At 46.1% G+C, this 23,879-nt stretch overlaps 2 protein-coding genes across 2 annotated transcripts; both read right to left on the bottom strand.

The window, feature by feature from the left end:
* Positions 1-7,201: 7,201 nt before the first annotated feature.
* On the bottom strand, positions 7,202-16,060 carry LOC133897250 (isochorismate synthase 2, chloroplastic-like). Its single transcript, XM_062337901.1, has 15 exons — positions 15,902-16,060; positions 15,363-15,820; positions 15,122-15,239; positions 14,920-15,036; positions 14,709-14,855; positions 9,468-9,542; positions 9,321-9,389; positions 9,037-9,155; positions 8,861-8,918; positions 8,557-8,667; positions 8,338-8,422; positions 8,042-8,139; positions 7,838-7,930; positions 7,669-7,755; positions 7,202-7,482 (listed from the first exon to the last, which is right to left on the bottom strand). Exons 1-14 carry the CDS (start codon positions 15,956-15,958, stop codon positions 7,702-7,704), a joined length of 1,659 nt encoding a protein of 552 aa, XP_062193885.1. The 5' UTR covers positions 15,959-16,060; the 3' UTR covers positions 7,202-7,482; positions 7,669-7,701.
* A 658-nt stretch (positions 16,061-16,718) lies between these two features.
* On the bottom strand, positions 16,719-21,608 carry LOC133897251 (mitochondrial outer membrane protein porin 1). The gene is made up of 6 exons (XM_062337902.1): positions 21,415-21,608; positions 21,194-21,261; positions 18,652-18,762; positions 18,319-18,408; positions 18,025-18,233; positions 16,719-17,256 (listed from the first exon to the last, which is right to left on the bottom strand). Exons 1-6 carry the CDS (start codon positions 21,458-21,460, stop codon positions 16,950-16,952), a joined length of 831 nt encoding a protein of 276 aa, XP_062193886.1. The 5' UTR covers positions 21,461-21,608; the 3' UTR covers positions 16,719-16,949.
* Positions 21,609-23,879: the final 2,271 nt, after the last annotated feature.

The following is a 23,879-nucleotide window of genomic DNA, read 5'->3' as shown; positions in this document are numbered from 1 at the left end:
GAGCCACTTTGCAACCTCTCTGCAAGAAATGCTCCGGCATTCACTTCACCCCAACGCCGGACTACCCGATGTGTACTTCAAGTTTTGCCTCTATCTTGAAATGCTCCGACGTGTACTCCGTCTGAACACCAGACCATCCAGCGTGTTTAACTTTCAGAGCGCCGGATCATCCAGCGTGTACATTTTTTCTGGACGTAGAGACAAACACACCAACTCGATTTTCTCTGCAACTTAGGTTAGTCATGATCATAATTGCAGTATATGTACATGCATTTGCAATTCTAAAAATCATCAAACTAAATTAACACACTTATCAATCACTCATCACACATAAACTAAAACACATTTCTTCTTGGTTTCTCACATTCAGCACGCTGCTCGTCATGAGTTGGACAAAAAGGTACCTGCGATACTTTGAGATCAACTTCACCCCATTCAATAGATGGATTTGTACCTTCAACAATCCCAGCACCGGCATGGACTAGAGTGCTGTGACCCTGGAACAAACATGCTTTATAACTATGGGAAACTACAACTATGATAAGTTTGACAAAAACAACGCAGTTCACAATTGCATAGATCAACTATATATCTTTGCTTACTTTTCCAAGTAGTGCTGACCTAATCCCAATATCAAACTCACTTTCTGCTCCTCCAAACCAGCCAACAAGTCCAGCATACATCCCACGATCAAAAGTTTGTGCGAGGAAGAAAAAAAAAAAAAAAATCCAAGCAAAGGTGTAGTATCAGACTATCAGCAAACTTTTTCTGACTCTTATACAAATCATGTAATTACATGGAGAAATTTATTTTGTCAATTAGAAGCGGAGGTGGAGGTGAACAGATGGATTCTTGTAAAGCTAGGCATTGACACCATTGTTTTCCGCGTCGACCATTTTCAATGCCCCAAATGCCTGCTCAACCTCTCAAAGCAAAACGAACGAACTATTTGGGAAGGACAGAACAGAACGTATGGGGACTGCTTGTGGTGAGGAGCTAGCTCACTACCAGCGTCCGACGCGCCGCCCCGACGAACGGCAGCACAGCACTGGAGCGAGCTGTGGCCGCCGCATGAGATGGGCGGTTGAGATCCCGGCGGCGGCGCATCCACCCGTGTCGTTGGGCGAGGCATGTTCTCCGCTCACATATGAGTAGTGGCTGCGTGAGGTCATGGGTACCAATCTCTCTCGAGATTGGATGAGGAGTGCTTTGTGGAGAAGACGGGATTTCGCATTCAGCCCGGCGACTCTGCTTTCTGTTGACCAACTGACCCGAGGCAGCTCCGTACCGTACTTGTCAAGGATCTCTTGCGACCTTTCTCCACTTGTTTCTGTTGCTCGAGAGAAGAAAACGAGGCAATCATCAGCGAATAACAAACAGATGCGAGACCCATGGACGCCGACACCAACACCTCTTGCAAGGAATTGGGGACCTAACCTGACAAATTTCAGCATGCTACACAGAATACCTCTTTCCGTAAGTACCTCTCTGTTTAGAAGGGAAAATTCAGAAAAGTGTCTGTCGATGATCAAAATTGACATCTTATGATAAATTTTGATTCTGAATTTTTTTTGCAGGTTGGAACATTTAGGTTTGGGTCGGAACTTCTAGATTGTTGTGCATACCGGATAGTCCGGTGTTTAAAAATTATTCTCACCGGAGTTTTATCGGAACATCCGGATTCGGATCGGAACTTCTGGTTAAAAGTTTTTGTCCAACCCGAGAGCCCTATTCCGAAATAAATCCGAATATTCCGGCCATATTGGAACTTCCTATTTTCGCGAACGGAACATCCGAACCGGTGCAAATTTGAGTTTTAGGAAAGAGATTGAGTCGGATTTGAACGAGAGTTTTGATAGATTTCGATTCAAAACAGGGCAAGACCATCCATCCCAATAAATATAGAGGGCCATGGCCGATTGAATCCATCCAACAATCGATCAAACATAAATATGCATCTATTTTACCCTAGTTCCTCTCCTGTAGTCCCTTTCCCTTCTTTTTCCTCCTATTGCTAGCGTTTCCAATACCCGTAGCCATCTTGCGCGAGGCCATGGCGGGCTCCGACCGAACCTTGTGTTGGTGGGATTATCTCTTTGCTAGTTTGCTCGAAAACTAGCCACGTGCTTCTATGAAAATGAAGTGATCTGAAAATATCAGAACTTCCGGTCAAGCGATCGGAACATCTAATCCACATCGGAACTTTTGGTTTCCCTGGCTAGAACTTCCGGTCCAGGATTGCACACGAGGTGCTCATGTGTTGACGCAATGATCCATATTTTTTGTGCCAACACATTTTGGTGATTCCACTGGGGAATCAATCTTCTCCAACCATTGCGTGATATGGACTCGAGATCAACCCCAACATTATCATCACACCATCCATCTATACCAAGCCCGAGGTACAATTTGCAAGTATGCTGATGAACAATCATTATGGCTGAATTGATATGACAGGTTCGACCGGTTATTATAGGCATCACGTGTTAATAATTATAATATTGACGACAGGAAATTGTATCTCTTAATTCATCGGTAACAATTTCACCACTTATGGTTACACAATAAGCTATGCCAATGGATGAAATGTATGGACATAGTAATGTTGATCATTCGACCAATTATTTTGAACCACCATATGCTACACTACATGTTGCTAGGGCAGAGGTTGTACCCTATACTTTTTCAGTACCATATGCAACCCCTAATGCATATAATTTAGCTCCATACGCCACTAATGATTATGACCGAATAGAGGGAAATTCAGCGAGTATACATGTACCTCCATACAATATCGTAGCATATGGTACATCTCCCACACCAACCCAAAGTTTCGGTATTCATTGCAGTTCATTGCTGGAAACATATTTTAGTGTTTCCTAATAAAATATACCATATGCGTAGCCCACAATGGCCAATTCGTGTGATACATCGCAAGCACATACTTGTACCCCAAATCAACAAGCTGGTTCAAAACCTACTCGGCTTCTAGCTAAGCAAGAGATAGAGACTAAAAATATTGGGAGGCAATCTGGTGTCGGGAAAGGAGCCGAAATAGATATAATGCATGTAGCTTTTTGGGAGAAAGTGGATGAAATTTTGAATAAACGTTTTAGTTCCAATAAATAATTAGAACTAGTCTTAGCAAAAGAACAAAGGCCGACCCTTGTTGGGCGGTCAGATGTGGTTGAGGCTATATTGTTACCACTTGAATTTCGTGCTCCAACAATTGATGATCAAGACCGAGATGAGAGTGTTTCGGCCATTCCTATGCGTATAGCAGTAAACAAGTTAATACTAAGGATAGTGTTCAAGCATTAACCACTAGAGCTACACATATTATAAAGCCGAATGTGACCTTCAAACAACTTATGGCTAACTATGAGAGGGAGAAAACTAGCCCAAGTACTGCTGGCCGGTTTGGAAAGCATGAGTTTGATGGTTGGGATTGGCGATTGGAAGGTTTTCATGCAGCAACACCATATCCTCCTTTTAGGCCACTAATGTCCATGACGTGGGTTTTTTTCCTATGGTATTTCCTCCTTATCCGCCGTGGGGTTGGTATGGTCTATGGATGCCACCTCTGTTGCCTTTTAAGTCGTTCCATCCAGGGTAGATAATACCTAGGCCGTCGGTGTTTGATGGACTATCTCATGCTAGAGAGGACTGGTTAAAGCAAAAAATTCGATCAAATAGTGGGAGAGGTAGGAATGAGGTAAAAAAGATTTATCGTGTGAAGGAAGAGGCTAATTAAAGTGAGAAATCAGATCTGAAATCAAAAGAGAAAAGGCTGAGTATTGAGAAAGAGAAGGTACAACAACAACCGGCTAATGTTGTTTCAAGTGTTAACCATGAGGGGCATGGTGCGGCAATGAAGATAACAACTACACATGGTTCAGATGTGAACAGCCTTTCACCTTCACAAAAGAGGCGATTGCAAAGGGTGCGCATGCAAGAATTGAAAGAAACAAAGGCTAAGGAGGTGAAGGATCATATTCTTAGTGAGGTCAAGCCCATGTTACTTGTCAAGAAGGTGTGGAGGCCTAAGAAGATTAAAGAACCAAGTATTGATGACGATGAAATAAAAATGGATGAGGGTTCTCCATTAATCAAAGATGGTGCTCTGCTTAATGAAGGTATGGATATTGGTACGGTTTTTACATTACCTTCGGAATTTTGAATGATTAATGGATGAAGGAAGTATACATAAAAGGCCGATATAATTTGTTCATTGACCAAAGAAGCATACATAACCAATGCTTGGTTGATCATGGTCCCAAAGAAGGTAAAAGATTATTAGTATATTGTTCATGGCTATTTAGTTGTTCAAATGTTTTTTGGCAAGGAAGCTTTACCAAAAAACATGGGGTATGTGTAGAACCCGAAATTGGCATATTATGATGAATTTCGGTTTTGGAAAATTTAGCAGGTCGAAACTTTCTGATTTTTGTGTACACCGGATAGTCCGGCGTTTAGGAATTTGTTCTCACTGGAGTTTTGTCAGAACATATGGATTCAGGTTGAAACTTTTGGTTAAAAGTTTTTGTCCAACCCGAGAGCCCCATTCCGGAATGAATTCGGATATTCCGGCCATATCAGAACTTCCGATGTTAAACCAAAACATCCAATTAATTATTTTTGACTGAACCCGAGAGCCTATTCCGGTATGAATCCGGATATTCCGGCCATATCGGAACTTTTGATTTTTGCGATTAGAACTTCCAGTCTAGAGCAAATTTGAGTTTTAGGAAAGAGATTGAGTCAGATTTGAATGGGAGTTTTGATAGATTTTGACTCAAAACGGGGCAAGATCATTCCTCCCTATAAATATAGAGGGTCATGGCTGATTGAATCCATCCAACAATGGATCAAACACAAACATGCATCTATTTTACCCTAGTTCCTCTCCTGTAGTCCCTTCCCTTTCTTCCTACTATTGCTAGTGTTTCCAATACCCATAGCCATCTTACGTGACACCACGACGGCCTCCGACCCATCCTTGTGTTGGTGGGATCATCCCTTTGCTAGTTTGCTCAAAAACTAGCCGCGTGCTTCCGTGAAAACGAAGTGATATGAAAATACCGAAACTTTCGGTCAAGCGATTGGAACCTCCGATCCACATCAGAACTTCCGGTTTCCCTGGCCGGAACTTCTAGTCCAAGATTGCACATGAGGTACTCGTGTGTTGACACGAGAATTCATATTTTTGTGTCAACAGTGTCCATTGATCCTTACCCAAAAGGTTACAGACTGAATGCAACGCATGATCAAGTCTACCCATATATCTTTGAGATAATTCCTTGTGCCATAATGTTAAAAAAATTCTTGATTTGCCACTGAAAAAAATCATGATCCCTTTCATACCATCACTTATTTTTTTTCCTTTCCCCATGTGCTATCGCCGTCACCTCCGCTACGACGGCAATGACACTTGGAGGATGAAAAACTAAATTAATGGTATGAAAGAGATTATAACTTTTTCAGTAGCAAATCAAGAATTTCATTAACATTTAGTGACACAATTATCTCTATATGGTTCGGCAAATCCCAGCTTCAGCATAATGCTGCGAAGGTATGCTTTAGCCGTATCCTGCTTTACTGCACAAGCACCAACTTTGCCGTTCTTCCGTTTCAGATGGCCGTTAGCACGTTGTCAGTGATAAGACGCCCCAGAACAAAGGCGCTCAATCTGCTCTTCGGATACGATATCCTCCATGATCAGTCTCAAACTATTTGCTAATAAGACCTTTGAACAGATCTTATACAACTCGTTACACAGTGAAATGGGGCGAAACTGAGTCATTTCCTGGGGGTTCTTGACTTCAAAAATCGGTACCAAGACAATGTTGTTAACTTCATGCATCTTACCGCCGAACATGCATCATTGGTCAGAATGTCCCAATGTTTTTGATAGAGACCAAACAGACATCTGGACCTGACGCTTTGTTTGGACCCATCATAAATAACGCCTTCTCAATTTCGTCGTTAATGATGATTGAACAAGGTATCTCATTCATAGCATCATCCGATACTTTGGAGGTAAGATATCGTACTGTGAGAAACCATCTAAATTGTATTCTAATTAATTATTAGAACGATCATTTGTACAACTCGTTACACAGTGAAGTAGGGCAAAACTGAGTCATTTCCAGGGGGGTTCTTGACTTTACGAATCAGTACCAAGACAGTGTTGTTCACTTCTGAAGGCATGCATCTCAACCACCGAACAGGCATCATTCGTCAGAATGTCTCGATGTTTCTGATAGAAAAACCGAACAGACATCTGGACCTGGCGCTTTGTTTGGACCCATCATAATTCATAAATAACGCCTTTTCAATTTCGTCGTCAGTGAAGGTTGAACAAGGTATCTCATTCATAGCATCATCCGTCACTTTGGAGGTAAGAAGAAGAAACCGCATCACCTCATTTCTATCGGTTCCCTCTTGAGCTGTGAACAATAATCTATAAAAAAACTGATGGCCAAATTCTCAAGCTCCGGTTGGGTAATACAGTCAGAAGGTACCATCATGACGTTTGAGAGCTGTGATTCGATTCTGTCTTGCAGAATCTACAAAAGGTATCATCATCGCGTGCTTTCGCTTGTGTCTTTAAAGTCAAAAAAAGATGTCGTCATATATTAACAGAACCTATTGCTTGTCAGTTGTCACATAGGTCTGATCCACTGATGTGGTGACAACCAGGCCCTGAAAGAGTGAAAGCTACCCCTTCAGGGAAAATTCCTGACAATTAAGCTACCTTTCCCCTCCACTCTCCTCCACAAGGGTACTCTCCTTCTATCGTTCATGGCCAAGAAAGCCAAGAACCACTCTGCCAGAAGAGCAGCTGCCTCTTCCTCATCTTCCTCTGATGATCGCGCACCATGGCTCCGACTGACGGCCTTCGCTGTGCTCACCTCTCACTCGGCCTTCTCTGCATATCTGGCCAGAGACGACGCCAGATTAGTCGCTCTTGTCGCTGTCGGATACCTCCTGATGCTGGCTCTGTTCTTCTATGGCTTGCCTGTGCTCCAGAAGAGAGACTAGGCGAGGCAGCAAACATATCTCGAGCGTGAATTGCATGTCCAGGTGCTATGGGATCTGTTTCTTCTGGATTTCCTGCCTAGTTTTATCTTGATCAGGAGGTGGTTGTGTACAAAATTGTGTATGTTCATGAATATGGTTGTGATTTTGTATGTTTACATACTTCAACGTACAGTTGTATAAACAATTGCACTGAGTTGTTACAGCTTACAATTATTGTACATATACTGATCTGAAGTGCTTTCCTTGAGCTTGAAATTTCATCTATATTTGATCAACACTCTCTGCCTGAGACAATAGTTTGTTGTTTACATTTCCGAGAGGCGTGCGATTATATAAATATCTTGTTTGTTTGGAATTTACTTGAACAAATCAATCCTTCAATTTTTCAGATGAAACAAATCTTCCATCTTGGGATCTTCAAATTAAACCAAAATGTCCCTGTAAAAGAGTGCAGGAGAGCTTGAGAGGCAAGTTCATGCTTTGTGATAATCAGCACACCAGCAGAATTAATGTCATAAATACAAATAGGTTGAAGATTGTTAACTTCGAACATAAAGAATTGTTGGAATGTTTCTGCTGTAACTTTTTAATGTTTAAATGATTTATGAATTTGGGATGACTTACTACTTTTCTATTCAAATCACGGTCTCCATATTTTCAGCCTCTTTGGTAGCAAGTATGTTGCTCTTGGTACAGCAACAGCTTTGCAAACTGAAAATAACCATAAATTGAACGAATTAGCATTTCAAATAAAACTTGGCACATTGTTCGCATGAGTTGGACAAAAGCGTACCTGAGATGCTTTAAGATCAAGTTCATCCCATTCAAAAGATGGATTTGTACCTTCCACAATCCCAGCACCGGCATAGACTAAGGTGCTATGACCCTGGAAAAAGAGAACTTGGTAACTATAGGAAACAACTATGACAATTTGATAAAAGCAAATCAGATCCCAATTGCAGAGACCAATAGTAACACACTATATAATTTTTCTTACTTTTCCAAGCAGTGCAGACCTAATCCCAACAGCAAACTCACTTTCAGCTCCTCCAAACCAACCAACAGGTCCAGCGTACATTCCACGGTCGAAGATTTCTACAAGGAGATGATAATTTAGCGTGTGCAAATCACGGTAAATGAACAAGGACATGACAAGTTAGCATTTGCAAACCACTGTAAACACATACTGCATTATTCCTTATTTCAAAAAAGATACTATTCAATAGACACTTCTTATCAATTTGATAAGTTAAATTGAATTTAAGAATGTAACTGGAATGCACAGCAACATACCATAATCTCGTATAAATTGGCGTGCCTCTTCAGTGGGCAAACCACAAACAGCTGGACTTGGATGAAGAGTATTTAGAATGTCAAACTGCAATCCCAACACAAAGAATCAAGATCGCACTCTATGAGAAGTGGTTCATATATTTCTCATAATTACAGGTAAACACAATCCGCATAGCACCAACATATGAAACTGAAAAGGAAGGGCCTATCATAGATTACCTCATCGTCTTCGTTCCTTATTCTTGCAGCTAATTGCGCTGACAAGTGCTGTACTCTTGGAAGTTTCCGTAGAGCCTTGCTGGGATGGACAACAACCTCATCACAGATCATCTGCAGATCAGAATACAGATACTTGTTTAGTAAACTGCAGGGACCATTGTCCCCCGCCCCCCCCCCCCCCCTCTCCGGTCTGAAAAGCATTATGCTGAGCACCAAGAGCAACATTAGTTATTTCAGTACTTCAGGACTGTATCTAATTGTATAATTGTAAATTGTAAAAAACTAGGGGTAGAACTCAACTTGCCTCCAGCTTCTTCTTTATGCTGTCCCTCACTATGGTAAATTCAATATCCTCTTTGCTACTGAAAGAAAACATTTTATCAGTATTTGCTCAATTGCCATACAAGGTGTTGATATCACCTTGAATTCTTCAGAGACAGGTTAATGGTACAATTATGAATTCTAACAAGGGAAAGGAACCTTAGAAGCAAATCCTGACCAATTTGAAAGTCATCTGCCCTTGTTTTCCCCCTTGCTCGTGTACCAGCTAAAGCCTCACTGGAAATGTTTAAGTATTTCCGGTGAAATAGTTGTTCTGGCTATTCAGAATGATTGCATGAAATAAACATTAGTTAGAAAACAGTTATTTGACATCACCGCAACTTAACTATGAAATATGTCTGTAAAATATTTTTAGTAGAACAGAAGGATTTTTTTGGGTGCAGTGATGAAAAAATTTTATTTCCAGAATAGAGTCGACATACGCTATTTCCAACAAATGCAGGAGCATCCGGTGGCTGTATGCAGAATTGATAAGCATTTTGGCCCTCAACCTGTATAGTCAAGTTACAGATTGATCTTCTCCTGAAATAAAAATGATTTGAAAACTAAAAGGAAGGGAGAAAACATACCTTCAAACAAGCTAGCAGTTCCACAGGATCAATGCAAGTATCAGTGATATATCGGCTACACCTTGCCAATACAACCTGAAGAAAACATTGGTTACTCCAATTTTTTTCTGCTGACAAGCTCAAAACAAAGTAGAGAACAAAGTGGAAAAATAAATCATAACTTATTTCAATGAAGATATAGTTCTGTCGTGGATATTAGAGAAATTGTACAGCTGTACTTACTTTGTATACATCCTCTGATTGAGGATCTATGTAACCTTCTAAATACCGGTTTCAGCTGGTCATATATGAAAGGACACCCCCCCATTGATCTGGGAGTGTGGTGCTTGCCTCATTCTCCACCTTTCTACATGGTATCAGAGCTTCTTTCGATCATTTCCGCTGCCTCCCTCTAGTGCGCCGGCGCAACCTCTGCCGCGCCCAACCTCCCCGCGCGGTACCCCTCCGCGCGTGCCGTTGACGCCATGTCGACCAACTCCACCACCTCCTTTGCCACAAGTGCCTCTCTCATCGACACCACCGTCCATGCTGCGCCACTGGTCTTCATCAACACTTACGCCACCGTCGCCGTGAATCCCATGTTTCTGTCACGCTCGAACTCAAGAACACCAACTTCAACAAGTGGGCCTCATTCTTCCGATCGAAGTGTGTCAAATTCGGGCTTATGTCTCACATTGACGGCTCTCCTCCATGCCCCGCCGATGCTCAGTGGGAGCAAGCCAACTGTTGTGTTCGTAGCTGGCTCTTCGGCTCCGTCTCGAACGATGTCCTCGACCTCGCCATGGAGCCGAATCAGGACGCGTGCACTCTGTTGGTCGCCATCGAAGAATTGTTCCAAGCGAACAAGATCGCGCGCCATCTTCTTGAGTCACTAGTTCCACTCGATGACCAGGGCGATTTGTCCATTTCGAAGTACTGCCAGCGTGTCATAACGGTCATTGACTCCCTCCGCGACATTGGCCACAGCGTCTCCGAATCACAACTCGACCTCGATCCTTGCTACTCTAACACCGCTGACGACATCGCCAAAATGTCGGTGCTCCCCACCTTCGCCAAAGCCCGCTCCATGCTGGCCCTCAAGGAGTTGCGCCTGGCCAACGAGGAGAAGATCGCCGCTGACACGGCCCTCCTCACGGTCAGCCCCTCCTCTTCACGCGGCTCAGGTGGGTGCCGCTCTTCCACCCCATCCCTAGCGACTAGCGGCTCCTTCTCCTCCAACCGCGGTGGCGACCCTAAGCACTCTAGCAACCATCATGGTGGCAGCCGCAATCGCCCTAGCTCCGACCGCTCGCAACAGCAGGCCGCCCCCCAGACAACGCCCCAACCTAGCGGTCCATGGATTTGCTAATCCGTAGGTGGCTCAATCTGGCGCATGGTGTGCCCCTGGAGCTAGCCTCCTCGGCCCATATCCGCAGGCCCATATGGCTTTTGCACCCCCGCAGACCTCCCTGCCGTCGGCCCAGAGCTGGGACCAGGTCGGCCTAATTGCGGCCCTAAATTAGCTGTCGGTACAAGGTCTGGGCCCTTGGGTCATGGACTCCAGAACTACCTCCCACATGTCATCCATGAACGGTATACTCCTCTCCCGCCTCCCTCCCTATCATTCTGTCATTACAGTAGGCAATGACACCACCATACCTGTCACCTCTCGTGGTCACTCCATTCTTCCAACTGCCTCCTCTAACTTCGCCCTCAACAATGTCCTTGTTGTCCCTTCTCTTGTTCGTAATCTTCTTTCGGTACGACAATTTACTCGTGACAACCATTGTTCAATTGAATTTGATGCTTGGGTTTCTCTGTCAAGGACCTCCTAACCAGACGCTTGATCCTTCGCTGCAATAGTGGTGGCGATCTCTACACCCTCCCTTCGGTCCGCTCCACCACTACCGCTCAAGCCAACCTTGCCGTCTTGACCACCGTTTGGCATCAGCGACTCGGCCATCCTGGTTCCACCATCCTCAACACCCTCCAAAATAAGTCCATTATTTCATGTAATAAAACAATTCGCACGCCTTGCCACTCATGTCAGCTTGGCAAGCATGTGCACCTGCCCTTTAGTAGTTCCACCTCGTGCATCTCCGCACCTTTTGAACTAATTCATTGCGATGTATGGACATCCCCGGTCACTAGCATTTCAAGCTATTCATATTACTTGGTACTCCTTGATGATTTTACTTATTTTTGGCTTTTCCCCTTAAACGCAAATATGAGGTTCATCAGCACATCGTTCATTTCACCCAGTACATACATACTCAATTCGGCTTGCCTCTAAAATGTCTTCAGGCGGACAATGACACTAAGTTCGTCAACCGCGCCACCACCACTTTTCTCACAGCCTGCATCATCCTATTACTCCTCTCATGCCCATATACCTCCCCACAAAATGGCAAGGCCGAACGAGTTCTCCGCACAATTAACTACTCCATCCGCACCCTCCTGCTCCATGCATCCATGCCTCCCTCCTATTGGGCCGAGGCACTTGCCACTGCTACCTATTTGCTCAACCGGCGTCCATCTTCTTCAATTAACAACTCCATTCCCTTCGAACCCCTACATCACAAACAACCCGACTACAGCCATCTCTGTGTATTCGGTTGTCTCTGCTATCCTAACCTCACTGCCACATCCCCACACAAACTTGCACCACGTTCCACTGCCTGTGTTTTCCTCAGATATCCAACATCCCACCAAGGGTATAGGTGCCTTCATCTCACAACAAAACACGTGATTATTTCACGCCACGTCGTTTTTGACGAATCCTCCTTCCCTTTCGTGACCTCCTCTGCTACCAGTGACCGTAGCTCCTCCCTTGATTTTCTCTCCGATGACTATGTCGTGCCGGTGCTACGCACTGCTGCCACAACATCCCCCGCTACGACAGCTCTGTCTCCTTCTGACGTTGAGTGCTCATGGTCTCCCTCGGTAGCTCTGTTGCACAGCGACGTCGAGTAGCCACAACACTCTTCGACCCCCTCAACACAGTGTTGGGGCAGGCCTAGTGCAGGCTCCCTAGTCGCGCCCTCGTCTTTGCCACAGACTGTGCCCGCGCACCTGGTCGCGCCAGTAGTGTACATGCCTTGCCTCACTGCTGGTGACACCACCACGACCACGCCCGGCCTCGGTCGCACTTGCGGCCTACCTGGACGGACTCGGACCTCCAGCGGTCGCGCTCGAGTTGGTCGCCCCTCAGGTGTTCGCACCAGCACCCCAGGCAGTCGCACCTGCGTCAGAGGTGTTCTCACCCGTGCCTGGTCCGCCTGCGCTTCTAGCTCTAGGACCTCATCACATGGTGACACGAGCCCGGTCAGGCATCGTCAAGCCAATCGACAAACTCAACCTCTCTGCCACTTATGCTTCGATTTCTCCGATTCCGTTAAACTATGGCAACGCGTTGGCTGACCCCAACTGGCGGGCTGCAATGGCGGATGAGTTTCAGGCTTTGGTCAACAACGACACATGGCGTCTCCTACCTCGACCCCTAGTGCCAATGTCGTGACGGGCAAGTGGATTTTCAAACATAAATTCCACTCCGAGATCACTCTGGCCCGTCACAAGGCACGTTGGGTCGTTCAGGGCTACTCACAGCAGCACGACATCGACTACAACGAGACGTTCAGCCTAGTTGTCGAGCCCTTGACAATCCGGGTTGTCCTCAGCATCACCGCTTCGCGCTCTTGGCCGATTCATCAACTTGATGTAAAGAATATGTTTCTCCACGGTCACCTTGAGGAGACAGATTACTGTCAATAGCCCTCAAGTTTTGTTGACCCCTCTGCTCCTGAGCATATTTGTTTACTATAGAAATCACTCTATAGTCTGAAGCAGGCTCTCTGGGTATGGTACCAGCAGTTCACTACGTACATTCGTTGTCTCAGCTTCGTCGCCTCGTCGTTCGACACGTCTCTCTTTGTCCTCAAAGATGGAGACCGCATCGCTTACCTACTACTGTACATCGACGACATCATCCTTGCTGCTTCTTCGGGCAACCTTCTTCAGCACATCACTAAGCTCCTTCACTTAGAGTTCGCAATGACGGACCTCGGCAACTTGCCCTTCTTCCTCGTCATCTCCGTCACGCATTCCTCCGAGGGGCTCTTTTTGTCCCAGCGCCAGTACGTGTTGGACCTCCTGCAGCACGCCAGCATGGCCGAGTGCCACTCCACTGCGACACCCATGGACACTCACGCCAAGCTATCTTCCACAGAGGGTGCCCCTGTTGCCAACCCTTCAGAGTACAGGAGTCTTATGGGTGCTCTCCAGTACCTCACGCTGACTCGCCCCGACTTGGCATACGTTGTTCAGCAAGCGTGCCTCGTCATGCATGATCCTCGTGAGCCGCACCTTGTGTTGATCAAACGCATTCTGCGTTACGTCAAGGGCACCCTCTCGACTGGTCTCCATCTCGGCACATCTTTCGTCCAATCTCTGACTGCGTACTCCGACGCACATTGGGCCGGCTGCCTCAACTCACGATGCTCCACGTCCGACTACTGCGTCTTCCTCGGTGAGAACCTAGTCTCTTGGTCTTCTAAGCGCCAGACTATGGTCTCACGTTCCAGCGCAAAAAACGAGTATCGTGCCGTTGCACATGCTGTCACCGAGTGCTGCTGGCTTCGCCAGCTACTTCAGGAGCTGCACGTTCTGATTGCTTCAGCGACTGTCGTATAATGCGACAACGTCAGCGCCATTTACATGTCGTCCAACCCAGTTTAGCATCGTCGCCGAAGCATATCGAGATCAACATCCATTTTGTCTGCGAGAAGGTTGCTCTTGGGCAGGTTCGGGTTCTTCATGTCCTGTCCTCCCACCAGTTCGCAGACATCATGACTAAAGGCTTACCTGTCCAGTTGTTTACGGATTTTAGGTCCAGTCTTTGCGTCCAAAATCCTCCCGATGCGACTGCGGGCGGGCATTAGAGAAATTGTACAGCTGTACTTACCTTGTATACATCATCTATGAGGATCTATGTAACCTTCCAAATACCGGTTTCAACCAGCCATATATGAAAGGACAATCCCCCCCCCCCCCCAATTGATCTGGGAGTGCGGTGCTTGCCTCATTCTCCACCTTTCTACAGTGGAGATAAATAAATCATACATGAACAGTGCTGAAGTTGACAAGGTTGTCAGATTTGAAACCTATTGACTAGAAACAAGCAATAACCCTTTACAAATGCATTATGTCAATTATACTTCGCTATTTTTCTCTATGGCACGGGAGCACAGTTAACAAGTGATTTACCTTTACCAATTCTTTTTGCCTCCCTTTGATCATCTGAAGAGCTTTGGTAACTGCAAGATCCCAAGATGCTTTGGTTGGGACATGATTGAGATTCATGATAGTTGTTTGTAGGCTGGATTTGTTCGCTTTAACAGAACAAGGTGATATCTGCACAAAGTACAAACTGTTACTATCTTCTACATGACAAAGATGGATGAAGAGAAACGCTCACGTTCTGCAACGTCAATTGGAGCTCGTTCACAGCGTTCTGCCATGTCCAAGAAAGTGAATCATCCCAGGCGATAGTCGTTGCCAGAACCGAGCTCTCCTCAAGTTCGTTGAACTCAACCTACACCACAGTTTACACACTTCACAGAAATCAGTAACAACATTCTATTCCGTCCATTAATCTCGGCAATTGCAGATCAACTTACTTGAGGAACGATGAAGTAAAATGAGCCATAGTCCTCCCACTCGACCGAAGCATCGCTTCTTGCGTCGAAACGGATGGCGCCATATGCGCGAATCAGCGGACAGTCCCGTGAAAGAAATCTTCATGGAAATACAAAATTACAAGCACAACATGGCAACATTAGTATCAACCATAAACAACCAATTTAGAGATAACATAACCATTCAACATCATCAACTCATCATATTTCAAGTGAACACTACCTCTTGATAGCGCGCCAATCGGCGAGGGAGAAGGGGTCAGTCCCGCGGAAGAAGACCGCCGAGCCCACGCCCGCGACGCTCACCGGCTGCTGCCATTGGTTGTTCAGGCTGCCGTTGCCGTTGCCGTAGTTGCTGCCGGCGAGGGCTGGTCTCTCGGGCGACGGCGCCCGGGCCGAGAAGAAGCAGCAGGGCAGCGCGCTCTGCGCGTGCAGCCACTCGATGGCGTCCACCCTCTGCCTGATCGGCACCTCGATGCGGATGATGCCGGAGGGCGAGTCCGGCGGCGCGCCGGCCCTGAGCGCCTCCACGGCGGCCCTGAGCTGGCCCACGGCCCCCTGCGGCGCCGACGCGGCCGGCAGCGCCCTCGCCTCGCGCACGCACACCGCGCCGCGGTCGCCGGCTCCCGGCGCGCAGCCGTTCATCGACAGCGAGCACGACGGCCGTGCCCATCTCCCCACCTGTACGTGCACCATGCAAGAAAAAAAAATTTATCAGCGCAAGAACAGGGGGGCGGTCGAGACGGGTCACGCGAGACTTGCCGTCGTCGGGCGGGCGGGGAGGAGCCGGCCGGAGGAGTACAGCGACGACGGCGGCATTGGCGCGTGCAGCCGCGACGTCGCTGCGGTCGTGTGTCCCCGCGCGCGCGAGTGAGTGTGAGGTGACGGAGGCCGGACAGCACAGCAGCTCGCGCGTTCACGTCCGTTTCGTGAGTCGCGAGAAGAGATAAGAGAAGATTCTCATCGGGATAAGTGGCAAAACCGTGATTACTTCTTCAGAGCATGGACACACAGAGAAAAAGGATTGAGCTCTCTGATCAGCGTGAAGAGAAACAGTAGAAAATGGACATCAAATATGGTACTCAAATGTAACCATATGACAAAACATTGAATTATCAGGTATCGCGTTCTAGATGAAAGACGATTTCTCAAATAATACACCATTTGTGAAACTTATACAAACGCAGGCGTCGAGTTTCATGCAGTGTGACCAATTCACGACGTGGGGCAATCTAGTCACACTTCAGCAGTCTCCACTTCACTGGCAATGGATGCAGCTTGACAGAACTATCCTGCCAGGATGCAAGCCAGCAACAACGTTATCTCAACGCTAGGGGCAGAGCAACATATGGCACACTTGCTACTCATCAATAACCAGCAGTACTTTCCCAGTCACCACGAAAACTTGCACAAAACAAAACTTCGCCATCCTCAGTTAACAGAAAGTCATTCTCACATGCACGGCACAAAATATAGCACTTCAGCACTAACATCGCACATCACAAATTTTATCTGACGGAAACAAGAAAACAGCGTCTGAGTAGCCTATGAATTGGGGTGGAAATGGTGGCAAAATGCGTGAAACAAGTTCAGAATTCCACTGAGCTTGAATTATTGTGAAGTTTGCTCATTCAACAGAGTGCTACACCCATAAATGAAAATTTCCTCAAGGAAACATGTAATGGCAGTTCTTCAATTTTAAGTGACGGCAACAACCAAAATATGATGAAGCCAGACTGTTTTTCTTCAGCTGAACCCAATTTCAGCTGAGAGTACATGCTGGGAGCTTAGAAAAAGACATGGTAATCAATCAAGGCTTGAGGGCCACCGCAATCCCGACCTTTGAGCTCTTCTCGATGGTCTTGGTGTCAACCTCGGCAGAGATAGTGACCACTGACTTTGGCCTCCACTCATGCTGGATCAGCGCGCTGGCCTTGCCAGAGTTGTTGATGCGGCCCTTCAAGAGGGTGAGTGGGTCCAGAGCATGCTGGGCACCGAAGGTGAGGGTGTTTTCATTGGTTGAGAAGCTGTGAGTCAGCTCTGCCCCAACAGCTGTGCTGGCCAATTGGCTGACAGTGTGGTAATAAGATGCAGTAAGGCTGTCTCCCTTGTTATTCCTGCAAGAGAATGTTGAATCAGTTAATATCTAATTTGGCGGACACAGCACTGGAGATTGTAAGCGTTACACATATGACTAGTTATATCTGTCATGACAGGAAGCTAAGAGAGCTTGGTCATCGACCAGCAAACATAAGATATTAGCTATTTGAAAATTATACACAGGACATTTGTTTGATTCAATTACAGAATCTAAATGCTCTGCATCAGCCTCTTTTAGAGGCGCTTCTCAATATTGGCTATATCAGTATCTGCTTATTTTTTGTAATTAAATTAAAAGCACTAAGTGAACTCTGTTGGTTCAACCAGGTTTTTTTTTTGTGCTTGCAATAATCTAAGAGTGGGTTAGAAACTCAAGTTAGTTGCAAATGAAGAAAAAACAGCATTTGATAAATGGCTCTGAGAATGGACCAATAACATGATGAAATCATGGTGACTGATATCTTACGGTTTGACTACTTTTTCTGCACTAAATCAGCTAAGGAATGACTTGAAGTGAGACACGTCAAAAAGGGATTTCCACTTACACATGAAGATATCACAGGTATCCAATAAGCACTTAACACCAAATCTATGCTGCTAATTTAGCGAAAGAAAAAAATGTCTAGTAGTTAGGAACTGGGCAAAGAGAAAAGTAGTGGTTACATTGAATCACCCACTCATCAGGATCTGTCCCTTAGGGTTGTTTACAAAAATACTATCAGTTGTCAAGTAACAGTTGAATATAGCGATTAAATTTATAGGATTACTACAGTTTGAAAACTCACAGGTTCAGGGATGCAATAAGGTCTTCATTAGTGAAGCTCAGCCCAGCATTGTATTTGGTGAAGTTCCCAGTGGCAGTATCAAGTGAGACATCTGCACCAACTGCAAGAGCCTTGGTTCCAAACACGCTGGAGAGGTTGACTACAGGATTGGCTGTCAAGCCAATGCTTGCATTAACGCCAGCATAATCATGCAAGTACTGAAGCTCAAACTGCAACCAGAAATCAAAATACAAAATGAATGTAAGCAACAAGCTTCCAGTTAAGAAATCATTACCTGGAGGATAAGAAGATTACCTTTCCAGATCTCTGATCAGGAACAGCAAAGCTCAAGATGGTCTTCAGTCCTGGCGTTGCAATCTCATCAATGGTAACTGTAGTAGTGACCTGACCAAAAGATCAAAGCAATCAATAGGGCCACACTGAAAGTAGGGAATACGGCAGACTACCTAATTGGTGATCAGTTGTGCACATTGTTAATTGGGGAATATCAATTAGCATGCATGATGCTAGCCTGTCATACAGCGATAATTGATCCCAATGATATCACAAAAAATGAGCATATTACAGCTCTGCTTTTGAACACAACATGCAATTTACAGAGGTAAGTATACATAGAGAGAGAATTACATTGGAGTCTGAGTTTGCTTTCACATCTACGGTGATGTTCTTGTTCTTTATCTGTGATTGGATCTCACCAAAAATCAGATCAGCTTTCTTTGTGCTAGTAGCTGTAATTGCCTGCATGAAGATGTAACAAAGAACATTAAAATTGAAAGAAATAATATCATAGCTCTAAATGCATGAACATGACTATAACAAAATAACGATGTTCAGTACAAGATAAGCAAGTAGGCAGCATTAAGAGAACAATCAAATATACAAATCAAAAGAATAATTTTTAAATCATGCAAGGTGAAGCATTTAGACCTTGTTATTTCAGATTCTACAAACTCCACACAATTCCAAGAATATCTACCAAAATGCCAAGTTGCAAAAGACATCACGAGCTGAAGAACATGACTGGTAACATCATAACTTGACTGACTATGGTAACATCATAACTTGACTGACTATGGTAACATCATAACTTGACTTCAATACCATCTTTTGTTTTGGATAGGGAAAAGGCTCTAGTCAGGTGTTCGATTGCATTTGTATTAGCCTCTGGCCCTCTATTGTTTTGATTCAGAACAGAAGCATTTTCCTAAAATCCATCAGAATCTGCAACTGTATTCGTATGACAACCATGGAAGCAAACCCAACGAACAGATCTAGAAGGCACCATCCATCACAGCCCTTGACTGCTGCGGTACTAGGCTACTAAGCCATTATTCACAGCACACATCACTCAATAAATGACTATTCAAACCAATGTCCTCCAACCCACCCACATACTACTAACATGTGTTGCATCCCTTGAAAACTGAGCCTAATGCCAATTAGTTATTAAGTATGCCGCTAATTGACTGCACCTCCCAAACTTCAGAGCCACAACCAAGGCTGGGCCCATGATTCCTCCCCATCATCCCAACCCTTTGTACCCCAACTAAGATAATTTCTCTATCAACCCTCCTTCCATTGAAGAGAATCAGTAAAAGAGCATGACAAGCAAAATATACATTGCTGAATCCTACAGCACAAAAAGAACATATACATTGCTGAATCCTACAGCACAAAAAGAACAAGCAGATAAACGCAGTGCACAACACATCATCAGCTACAAGCAGGAAACCAATCTAATCAATCTCCTGTGCTGCCTGTTGCTCATGCGCACATCCCACTGCCAAGCAGTTAATCGCTTAGGTCCCGTAAAAGACTCTAAACCTCAACCACAAGGAAATTGACAATTTGGCACTATAAAAGGTTGGCCTTCAACAATTTGCCACTCTAAAATTTGGCTTTGACAAGTTGCCACCGTAAAGATGAGCCACCTTTATTCACTGCCACTGTGGACAATTTTGCCCATGGTCCCACCTATCAGCTACCTTGTTCTCTTCACCTATCTCCTCTTCTCAGCCAACGGCAGTGCATGTGTGTGCACCATGCCCCGCCTGCCTCCTGTTGCAGCCATAGCATCGCTTCCCAGTGGTCGGCGAGCACCGGGAGGTCCTCATCAGAGCGCGCGAAGAGCAGGGCTCCAACAAGGTCTGGCGAGAGCCTAACACGAGGCGGCGGCGGTCCCCAAACGTGAGGCGGATGGACAAGCTGGGAGGATGAGGCGACTGGATCCTGACCGTTAGCAGAGGGATCGGTGAGGCCACCATCCGCAAGGCAAGCATTGGCGTCGGCAAGGAGCTCGAATATGGGGGCCCAACGGAGGCGCGGGGAGGGCTCCTGCGGGATGGAGCGGACGGCGACGAGAGAGAGGAAGTCCGGGAGCGCGACGACAAGGTTGCTGAGCTCGGGGTTCTGGTGGACCTAGAGGCCGAGCAACAGGGCGGCGGAGTGGAGGAAGCGGCAGATGGCGAGGGAGGATCCCCTTGTGGCGGTGCACCAGGCGAGGAGGTGGGCGGCGAGGGGAGGAGGCGGCAGCACTGCGCGAGCCACGCCTTGTTGGCGCCGATGGCGGAGAGGGCGGTGCGAGGTGCGAGGTGGCGGAGAGCGCAAGGAGGTCGCGGGGACGGAGGTGCGTGGAGATCAGGGCGAGGACGTCCTCCAGCAGCGAGAGGATGAGGTCCGTGCCATCACCGGCGAGCTCGGCGGATGGCATTGGGATCAGAAGGGGGTTTCCCCGTCGCCTGGCAGAGGACATCGAGATCGGAGGCGAAGGAAATTTAGAGTAACCGAGGCGACGGCGTGGGCAGGGAGAGCCAGAGCGGGAGGGCGTCTCCCTGCCACTGCCGTTGGCTGAGAAGAGGAGATAGGTGAAGAAGAAAACAAAGTAGCTGACACGTGGGACTAAAGGCAAAATTGTCCACAGTAGCAGTTAATCAAGGTGACTAAAGATAGCGAATTGTCGAAGCCAAATTTTAGAGTGGCAAATTGTCGAAGCCCAACCTTTTGAGTGTCAAATTGTCAATTTCCTCCTAAACCACAAAGATGAATCCCATCCCCCACCGGCTTCGGTCAGATACGTTCCATTCTTACTCAATCTAACCAAGGCACGGCACAAACTACAAGGACCAAGAACCAAGAAGGGGGTGGAGACGAGGTGGAGCAGAGTACTTACAACACCATTGGAGGTGTAGGTGGTGAGGGTGAACTTGTGGTCGGTCTGGTAGTCCCTGTACAGCAGATCTGCAGCAAAGAAAAAACACACCAACAAATCAAGAAACCAAGAGAACACAAGAACCAGGACGAAACGAGCGAGCTCAACCCATAGCTTCAAAAAAGATTCCCCGCAGAAAACGGGGGAAACAGGGCGAGAGGGAAGGAGAAGGATGGCTGTACCCCTGGCCTTCTTGCCGATTTCGGTGTAGAGGCCTGGTCCAACCATCTCCGCGCCTCCTCGGTGATGACGCGACGCGACGAGCTGCGGTGGTGTGGAGCTGGGCGTGGAGGGATGGTTGGGAGGCGGCTGATAGGTGGAGAAGAGGCAAGGGAAGAATAAAGGCCGAGAAAAACACACACAGCGCAGCGGCTGCGGGAGAGGCTGCGTGTGGGCCCTGATAAACCCTAGTTTATTTCGATTTTGTTTTCACCTTTCCTTTTCTTTTCGTCTCTAGATTTCACACCTGTTAATTCATGGTGCAGCCAGCGAAGAAATTGAATGGGACACTACCCTTTAAAATGTAAATAAATTGCAGTTCTTTTTATGTCCAAGTACAAATGGCCAAAACGTAATTTCAAAAAAAAAAGAGTTGTTCGGTATAATATATGTCCACCCATGCATTAGTCGTCCTTTAGCATTAGCAATTTCAGTTTGTGTTTCTAGATTTCTGGTTAGGATTAGTTGCGTGGATACAACGTTTGTTAGGTTATATTTCCTCCGTCCAGAAATATATTTAATTTTTTTTAAAATCAAATTTTACATAATTTAATTAATATTAAATTAAATTGTGTAAATACCTAGTATGTAATAATTTAAAATAATTTTAAACTATAATTACGGCATCCTTACACTATAAGCAATGTATATAGCTACTGCGATGCATGAATTTGATGGGTTCGTTTGGTTGTGGAAATAAAAACATAATTGTCGAATATTTAATTATGAGGTATATATACATAAGGAGTATATTATATACGGATAGGGTATGTATAACATGTATAGGTAGTTTCAGATATCGCGGAATCGAATCAGTGGTACCTGATATACTCAGAATCAAGGAAGTACATGCTAGAAAGGTTTATATTGATTACCCAACTTGATACGATCTGTATTCAAAACAGATATATCTACTTGGACGTCAAAGAAGACAACTCTTTATCAACTACAGTTGGATAGGAGTCGATACCTCACCCCTATATAATGCGGAAAGATTGGAAGGAAGATGACAGAAAAGAGAACAAGAGAGGGAAGCATCAAGACCCCAGTAGAGGAGCTACGCGGCATCTTTAGCCCTAGGTTAGATTGGATCCGATCTACTCCTTGTAATAGTCTTAGCCATATTACTTGTACTCAATATCATCAATATACAGCAACAACACCCTCACATGACGTAGGGTATTACTCCAATCAGAGGCCCGAACCTGTATACATCGTGTGCCTTATCTCGTGATTAATCCCTGCATTCGAAGGTACCTAGTCAATTTACGGACATATTGTCGGGAACTAATCATCAATAGTTGGCGTGATGGGTAGAGGCCTTTTTTTGTTTTGTAGGGGATCATCTTCGGAACTATGATTTTTCGTTGGGACGATCAAGGTGGACTGATCCACACCGGTACCCTCGAGTCTAGACCATTTGATGCGTACCACAAAGTGGGACATCTTGAGTGGGATCCTACGGAGCCTAATGTTCTCCACTGCATGGACACCAACAGCGACGAGGGTGGCCACGGTGACTCCAACACTAGGTAGAGCAGCCGAACAGATCGATTCATGTTTATGGCTAGAGGCGACAACCCCCATTGGCTGACCCAATGGCAATGGATTCAAACGTCGTGGTCGACAACAGTGCGGAAATTCTTGAAGATTTGGCGACAGCCGTCGCTGCCGACGGTACTGGTGCCGAGTTACCACCCGAAACATCCGCATATGGAGCCTTACGTGCACCCGACACGGCCCTCCACCGGCGGACCATAGGAAGGAAGATGCCTCCTGGCCTTTCCTGATGACCTCCGGTGGGTGTACCTACACCCGTGACAACCCACGACTTAAGGGACAAGCTCACTCTGAACAATCATCATGAGGCTTCATCGACTCGACCGCAACCGAGCCTCGGTAGTGACATATTCAATACTCTGGACGCTAACGTGCAAGGAGCTCATCTGATTCTTAGATCCCTTCCAGAATTGGATCCCGCGAATCCACTAACTCCTATGGTCAATCAAGTCAATATCCTACTCGATGCAGCTCAGATCCAAGTTGCTCGAGCAAACAATCCCCGTAACTCCAAGCCCCCCAGTTGGAACTGTCTTGGCTCGAGGAGCCATAGGCGGGAACGCTCTCGAGTAGAGGAATCTCAGACAGGAAGCTCAGGTGGTCGAGCCCGAACACGATACTGTGGGCCAAACTGTAGTTGCCCTATACATAGGCGCAGAAATCAGGAAGACCTGAGAAACCGTATTCCTCACAATTGGCATGATCTATGTATGGCGATCGAAAACCACTGTGAGGAACGCCGTGAAGATGATTGCCGCTACTACGATCACAGATCTACAGGATGAGATGGTCGACATGACTCCCCTGCTTGGAGAGACAGGCACGACAGTCCTCCACCACCTCCTCCTGAAGAGTTCAACGGGTGCTG

The sequence above is a fragment of the Phragmites australis genome, chromosome 17 (genome assembly GCF_958298935.1).
Source record: "Phragmites australis chromosome 17, lpPhrAust1.1, whole genome shotgun sequence".
Lineage (NCBI taxonomy): Eukaryota > Viridiplantae > Streptophyta > Magnoliopsida > Poales > Poaceae > Phragmites > Phragmites australis.
Note: the sequence above shows the minus strand (reverse complement) of the source record. Positions and strands in the feature narration are given on the sequence as shown.